This window comes from Amblyraja radiata, chromosome 39, assembly GCF_010909765.2.
Source record: "Amblyraja radiata isolate CabotCenter1 chromosome 39, sAmbRad1.1.pri, whole genome shotgun sequence".
NCBI classification, from domain to species: Eukaryota; Metazoa; Chordata; class Chondrichthyes; order Rajiformes; family Rajidae; genus Amblyraja; species Amblyraja radiata.
In genome coordinates this window covers 16194497-16202621 of record NC_045994.1, presented here as the reverse complement: position 1 = coordinate 16202621, position 8125 = coordinate 16194497, and the positions used below count along the sequence as shown (strand labels likewise).

The 8125-nt window shown below is 54.2% G+C and overlaps 1 protein-coding gene across 1 annotated transcript; it reads right to left on the bottom strand.

Annotated features, from left to right (window-relative positions):
• Positions 1–2700: 2700 nt before the first annotated feature.
• On the bottom strand, positions 2701–7529 carry LOC116967221 (neuropeptide Y receptor type 1-like). Its single transcript, XM_033013666.1, has 2 exons — positions 7194–7529; positions 2701–5492 (listed from the first exon to the last, which is right to left on the bottom strand). Exon 2 carries the CDS (start codon positions 5321–5323, stop codon positions 4205–4207), a length of 1119 nt encoding a protein of 372 aa, XP_032869557.1. The 5' UTR covers positions 5324–5492; positions 7194–7529; the 3' UTR covers positions 2701–4204.
• Positions 7530–8125: the final 596 nt, after the last annotated feature.

The window sequence follows — 8125 nt, the reverse complement described above, 5'->3', positions numbered from 1 at the left end:
GACCCAGCTACGCCTGCCTCTTTGTCGGGTACGTTGAACAATCCTTGTTCGAGACGTACCAGGGCCCCATCCCCGACCTCTACCTCCGTTACATTGACGACTGCTTTGGGGCCACCTCCTGCACCTACACACAACTGACTGACTTCATCCACCATCACCACCAACTTCCATCCGGCACTCCAATACAACTGGACCATTTCCGACACTTCCCTACTATTCCTTGACCTCACCATCTCCATCGCAGGGGACAGACTTCTGACCGACATACACTACAAACCAACTGACTCACATGGCTATCTGGACTACACGTCTTCCCACCCTGCCCCCTGTAAAGACTCCATCCCCTACTCCCAATTCCTCCGCCTACGCCGCAACTGTTCCCAGGATGAGACATTCCATACCAGGGCATCGGAAATGTCCTCGTTCTTCAGGAAACGGGCATTCCCCTCCGCCACCATAGATGAGGCTCACACCAGGGTCTCATCCATACCCCGTAACACTGCTCTCTCTCCCCATCCCCACATTCGCAACAAGGGCAGAGTCCCCCTGGTCCTCACCTTTCACCCCACCAGCCGGCAAATACAACACATAATCCTCCGCCATTTCCGCCACCTCCAACGTGACCCCACCACTCGCCACATCTTCCCATCTCCCCCCATGTCTGCCTTCCGCAAAGACCGCTCCCTCCGCAACTCCCTTGTCAATTCTTCCCTTCCCTCCCGTACCACCCCCTCCCCGGGCACTTTCCGTTGCAACCGCAAGAAATGCAACACCTGTCCCTTCACCTCCCCCCTCGACTCCATTCAAGGACCCAAGCAGTCGTTCCAGGTGCGACAAAGGTTCACCTGTATCTCCTCCAACCTCATCTACTGCATCCGCTGCTCTAGATGTCAGCTGATTTACATCGGGGGGACTAAACGGAGGTTGGGCGATCGTTTCGTCGAACACCTCCGCTCAGTCCGCAATAACCTACCTGAACTCCCGGTGGCTCAGCACTTCAATTCCCCCTCCCATTCCCAATCCGACCTCTCTGTCCTGGGTCTCCTCCATTGCCAGAGTGAGCAACACCGGAAATTGGAGGAACAGCACCTCATATTCCGCCTGGGTTGCTTGCGTCCTGATGGCATGAACGTTGAATTCTCCCAATTTTGCTAGCCCTTGCTGTCTCCTCCCCTTCCTTAACCCTCGAGCTGTCTCCTCCCATCCCCCCGCCCTCGGGCTCCTCCTCCTCCCTTTTTCCTTCCTTCTCCCCCCCACCCCCCATCAGTCTGAAGAAGGGTTTCGGCCCGAAACGTCGCTTATTTCCTTCGCTCCATAGATGCTGCTGCACCCGCTGAGTTTCCCCAGCAATTTTGTGTACCAGACGCAACAACTACTGCTATAAGATCTTTGATTTAAAGTAGCTCTTTCTTCCCAATAACCCTTTCTGGCTTAAGTCCTCCCTTCACCACCTCCAGTTTAAATTCCATTGGAATATTTTGGAGGACCAAGAAACCAAGAACCAAGGGGAGAGGGGCGGGAGGGGTTCGGCGGGACGCGGTGCCTCTCACCGCGCTAGCCCGCTCACGGGGCGGGGCAGCAGGAGAACAGGACCTTCGGCCTGTCACACACACACTTCTATCTCCACCTCCACTCAGCCGGACAGGCAGCGAAGGTGGAGGGAGTTGGACACGGGGAGAAGAGGAGAACCTCTTCAGAGTGGAACCTCTCTCCCCCCCTCTCTCTCACCCCCTCTCTCTCTCTCTCCCCCTCTCCCCACCCCTCTTTCACCCCCTCTCACCCCCTCTCTCTCACCCCCCTCTCTCACCCCCTCTCTCTCTCCCCCCCTTCTCTCTTTCACCCCCTCTCCCCTCTCTCCCCACCCCTTCTCTCTATCCCCCCCCCTCTCTCTCCCTCTCCCCCCTATCTCTCTCCCCTCCCTCTCCCCCCTCTCCCTCTTCCGCCCCCCCCCCCCTCTCCCTCTTCCGCCCCCCCCCTCTCCCTCTTCCCCCCCCCATCTTCAGTGTGAGGGAGGACTGAAGAAGGATCCTGATCCAAAACGTCACCCACCCACGTCCTCCACAGATGCTGCACCCTCAGTGAGTGAGCACTTTGTTATTTGCCTCAAGATTATTCCATCATCTGCAGTCTCTCCTGATCTATCATCTCCAAACACCAACTTCATTTTATGGCCATCGACCACTCTCAGCTCCACACCATTTCCAGTGGCCAGGTTCACCAGGTTTTGGTCTCCTAATTTGAGGGAGGACATTCTTGCTATTGAGGGAGTGCAGCGTAGGTTCACCAGGTTAATTCCCGGGATGGCGGGGCTGACATATGCTGAGGGAATGGGTCGACTGGGCTTATATTCACTGGAATTTAGAAGGATGAGATGGGATCTTATAGAAACATATAACATTCTTAAAGGATTGGACAAGCTAGATGCAGGAAAAATGTTCCCGATGTCGGGGGAGTCCAGAACCAGGGGTCACCGTTTGAGAATAAAGGGGGGGGGGGGGGGGAGGAATGAAGGAGTGGCCAGGGTGTGACACGTCCTTGGTAAGGTTGCAGTGAGAGTGACATTGCTCCATTCCTGATACATGTGATGATTTAACACCCTTGAATCCCGACTGTCAGGTTCAGAAATCCCTGCCATCTTACACAGACGGTGTCTCGTAGAAATGCAATGAGGAATTAAATGAGGAAAACTGTACATGCAACTTGGTGTGGTAAATTTTAATAGACATTGATCTGTCATAGTCAAGAAATTTAATTAAACAACAGTTTTTTTCTGTAGATAGAAGAGAAGGCAATTTAAAATATTTACAAATCAGACACTGAGGACAATGTACTGAGGGGAAGCGGTGAGCTACGATGAGGATACGTTTACCCTCACAATTCGAGCTCCCACCCCCTTCCCCCTCACTCACCGCACCCGCAGTCTCTCACAGCGGGAGACCCAGCACTCATCTTGCCCCCCTGTAGAGGGACCTGAGTTTGGAAAAACCTCAGAGGGTCTATTAAATGTTCTCATGCATTTTCAGGATGCTTTTATTTAACTGCTCTCCCAACTCTCAGCACTTTTCTCCAGGCAAGAGATTATGTCCGGGCTGCTCATGGTATTGTTTATTTAACCCACTTCCCCAGTGGTTCTGTCGTAAAGGAAATGAGTTGCCAAACCTTTCTGTTAGGCTTGAGCTGAGGTCTTCCTGTTAGGCCCAGCTTGAGCTACTGAGCCTTTCCATTTGGCCCAGCTGGAGTTACTTGAGCCTTCCTGTTAGGCCCAGCCTGAGTTGCTTAGTCTTCCTGTCAAGCCCAGTCTGATTTACTGAGCATTTCCATTAGGCCCAGTCTGAGTTAATTGAGCCTTCCTGTTAGGCCCAGCCTGAGTTACTTGAGCCTTCCTGTTAGGCCCAGCCTGAGTTACTTGAGCCTTCCTGTTAGGCCCAGCCTGAGTTACTGAGTCTTTCCATTAGGCCCAGCTAGAGTTGCTTAGACTTCCTGTCAGGCCCAGTCTGATTTTCTGAGCCTTTCCATTAGGCCCAGCCTGATTTACTGAGCCTTTGCCTCCAGGCCTTTTCGATTCTCTGCTCTCGATGTTGAGAATGTGGAAACACCCTGCCTTCCCAAGGCACAGCTGAGCCTCACAGATCTGTAAAGTGAAGGATATTTTTCTCATTTCACACGGGGAGGCCCAAAGCCAAGCGACCAGGCTGAACAAACATTGCACAAGGTGATAGGTGGCATGCAGCCCACAACCTTGATGTGGCCCCTTGAAGTGGCTCCATCTTCACAGTGGGCAAGCTGTCAATAAAAGTCGACACTATCAACGTCCTTGACTCCCTGGGTTGAGCTGGGACCACCTGGTACTTGCAGACCACTCTTGGGGAGCAGCCAGCCAGGGACCGGGGCTCAATAAGTCTCGAACACAAACCAGGTTGTGGAGCTCACTCTGGCCTGGACAACAATTGTTAACACGACAAGTGCCATCACATCTACATCAGAGGTGAAGTCTCTCTCGTTGTTCCTCTCCAGCTGTTCTGCCTCCAGCCTTTCGTCTGTTTCATGGTGTTCAGGGTAGATGATTCATCTGACCATTGGGCCTCTGCCCAAGAAGTCTACCATGGTTTAAAGTGGCGGCCAGTGACCTGATGCAGGGATCCTCTGGGCCTGAGATGGACGGAGGAGAGAGGTGAGGTCAATGGTCAAGTGACCTAGGGAAGGGTCAGACATTGTTGTTGGTGCAGCCCAGGTGCAGGGAGGCTTTGGAGAGCTCAGTGTTGACCGTGGAGAGGGGGAATGTCTCGTACCTCTCCGTGGGGCCGCTGCAACGACACTGGTACAACATGGCCTTCACCTCCTTCTGGAAGTTGGCGTTGAGGAAGCCGTAGATGACGGGGTTGACGCAGGTGGACAACATGGCCGTCAGGTGGCAGAGGGAGAAGATAAGGTTGTGGTGGCAGATGGAGATGGCCTCGTAGTCCCAGTCGTAGACGGTGTTGAAGACGGTGAGGGGCATCCAGCAGAGGCCAAAGGCCACCACGATGGAGGCCAGCATGATGTTGACCCTGCGGCTGTGACTGACCTTGTGGTGACGGTCACCCCGTGGCCGGTCCACCATCTCCTTCCTCCGCCGCAGCCTGAGGAAGATGCGGAAGTAGCAGGTGAGCATGAGGAGCAGCGGGAGGCCGTACTGGAAGACCAGGAGGCTGGTGGTGTAGGACAGTTTCTGCCCCTCAGACGACCAGTGCTCCACGCAAGCCACCTGGCCAGCCACGCCGTCCGGGAGGAAGGAGATGTTGGTGTAGGGCTCGCTGGTCAAGACGTTGAACGACACCAAGGGCAAGGAGATGAAGCAGCCCACCAGCCAGCTGAGGACAACCGCCAGGTAGGCATGTCCCACCGCTGGCTTCCAGCCCGTGGGGTGGATGATGAGTTGGTGCCTCTCCAGGGCGATGAGGACCAGGGAGAGGACGGAGACGGTGATGGAGGTACACTGCACAAACGGGGTCAGCTTGCAGAGCAGGGAGCCCAGGATCCAGCGGTCCATCATAGTGTAGATGACAGTCACCGGCAGGCAGATGAGAGAGACGAGAATGTCCGAGCAGGAGAGGTTGGCGATGAGGACATTGGTGACGTTACGCATCTCCTTCTGCCGAGTGATAACCAGCACCAGGCAGGTGTTGCCGACCACGCCCACCGCCATGATGGCGCTGTAGGCCAGGAGCAGGAAGGTGGTGCTACTGAGAGAGTCTGGGCAGAGGGGGAAGCTCTCCATCAGCAGCGAGGAGTTCAGCCAGGAGACCCCCCCAAACCTGCCCGTTATGTTCAACCTCCAATCCATCCTCCCGGCCTGTGAGCGGCTCGCCCTCCACTGGCCTCCGTCCGACCCTCCGTCCGTCCGTCCCTCAGCCCATTGCCCACACCGCCTCCTCTTCACCTGAAGCAAGGGCGCCCGCGGACAGGCCCTCACCACCGTGTCTGTCGTTTCCCCAACATCTGGGTGGGACCTCCTGAGTGGGAAGAGCAAAGGCAGTCAGTTATTCCTGATTCACAAGAGGCAGGGCCACAGACATGTTCCCAATGTTGGGCGAGTCCAGAACCAGGGGCCACACACACAGTCTTAGAATAAAGGGGAAGCCATTTAAGACTGAGGTGAGAAGAAACTTTTTCACCCAGAGAGTTGTGAATTTATGGAATTCCCTGCCACAGAGGGCAATGGAGGCCAAGTCACTGGATGGATTTAAGAGAGAGTTAGATAGAGCTCATGGGGCTAGTGGAGTCAAGGGATATGGGGAGAAGGCAGGCACGGGTTATTGATAGGGGACGATCAACCATGATCACAATGAATGGCGGTGCTGGCTCGAAGGGCCAAATGGCCTCCCCCTGCACCTATTTTCTATGTTTCTATGTAGATCCGATTTGATCCTGACCTCGGGTGCTGTCTGCGTGGAGTTAGCGGGCTTGCATGGAGTTAATGATGTTATTGGTGGGATTTGTGTACATTTGAATGTGAGTACAGACTCTCTCTGGACTGACGTGGCCATGTGTTTGTGTCGTGTATGACTCTATATTACATATAATGTTTAAGAAAGAACTGCAGATGCTGGAAAAATCGAAGGTAGACAAAAAGCTGGAGAAAGACAGCGGGCGAGGCAGCATCTATGAATGCTGCATAGGTCATAGATCATAGATGCTGCCTCACCCGCTGAGTTTCTCCAGCTTTTTGTCCACCATATTACATTTAAAGTGTGTTAGAAGGAACTGCAGATGCTGGTTTACCCCGTAGACAGAAAAAGCTGGAGTAACTCAGCGGGACAGGCAGCATCACCCATTCCTTCTCTCCAGAGATGTTTCATAGAAACATAAAAAATAGGTGCAGGAATAGGCCATTCAGTCCCTCGAGCCAGCACCGCCATTCAATGTGATCGTGGCTGATCATCCAAAATCAGTACCCCGTTCCTGCTTTCTCCCCATAGCCCTTGATTCTGTTAAATCTAACTCTCTCTTGAATACATTGGGTCTAAACCCTTCTTCAGACATTTAAAGTGATTGTTTGAAAGATGCAGGGGAAATGTGAGGTGGACAAAATGAAGGGGAAACTCAGCGGGTGAGGCAGCATCTATGGAGCGAAGGAATAGGTGACGTTTTGGGTCGAGACCCTTCTTCAGAGGGACATGGATTAAGTGCAGGTAGATAAGTGATGGTCATGGCAACAGGTTGGGCACGGACATTGTGGGCCGAAGGGCCTGTTCTTGTACTGCACTGTTCTATGAATGTGTTTGTTTTAGTTCCAGCATCTGCAGTCTCTGTTGACTTCAGGTGTTTTTTAAGGGGAATCGAGAGAAATTTATCCAAAGTGCTGCAGAGAATAGGCAGGAGAATAGAACTGACCAGCACTCTGCAAAGGGCTATCATCGACTCGATCGGCCAAATGGCCTCACTTCAAATTGTAGCACGTAATACCAGGAGTCCATTCCTCTCTCGGAGCCCGTCACTCGGGGATAGGAGGCGGCCTTTCCGCCCCATTTCGCAGGATGAGCCGATACTAGCCCCCGCCGTCATTAAATAAGACCGGGAGGCCATTCGTCCCATCTACAACCCCATTCCAGGGAAGCAGAAGGACGCCTCGGTCGCCCGGGAGGGGCAGGGGCAGGGGGAGGCCGATCGGCCCGTCGAGACTGTACACAACACATCCACTGCAGTATCCTTACCTGCCGAGGTGTCCAGGCTCCGAGAGTCGGCGGCGGCGGCGGCTTCTTCTCCTGGTAGGTGGGATGCGGGTTACAGAGGCGTCTGCGCCGGTTCCCAGGGCGGAGAGGGAGAGGGAGAGGGAGCGGACCCGGTGTGTGTGTGTGTGTGCAGACTCGGACGCCGCAGTATGCGTGCACGGTGCGGGCGCAGGGTCCCTGAGGACCCGGGGTTGGAGCTCTCTCTGCCCGGCCTGGCCTGGCCCCGCTCCCCGCTGAACGGACCCTGCAGCCACCGAGCCCGGCTTGTTGTAGCCCACGCACCGGGCAGCGAGACGCCCCCTCCACCCCCTCCACCGCCTCCCCCTGAGCGGGTAAACACCTCCCTCCGTCTCCAATCCCCACCCCCCTTCCAGCAGCCAACCCCTTAAAGACCCACCAATCTGCTTCAGACAGTGAAAATAACACCCCCCCCCCCCCTCCAGTTCGTAGACAAAGGCCCTTCGGCCCATCTTATCCATGCTAACCAGGTTGCCATTCTGGGCTAGAAGTACAATTTGGCTCATATCCCTCTCAATCCTTGGGTTAAAAGAGACAAAGTGCTGGAGTAACTCAACGGGCCAGGCAGCGTCTCTGGAGAACATGGATGGGTGACGTTTCAGATTGGGACCCTTCTTAGAAACATAGAAACATAGAAAATAGGTGCAGGAGTAGGCCATTCGGCCCTTCGAGCCTGCACCGCCATTCAATATGATCATGGCTGATCATCCAACTCAGTATCCTGTAACTGCCTTCTCTCCATACCCCCTGATCCCTTTAGCCACAAGGGCCACATCTAACTCCCTCTTAAATATAGCCAATGAACTGGCCTCAACTACCTTCTGCGGGAGAGAATTCCACAGATTCACCACTCTCTGTGTAAAAAAAGTTTTCCTCATCTCGGTCCTAAAAGATTT

Coding starts and splice junctions, on each gene's coding strand:
- LOC116967221 (XM_033013666.1), bottom strand. CDS start 5,323: ATGGATTGGAGGTTGAACATAACGGGCAGGTTTGGGGGGGTCTCCTGG.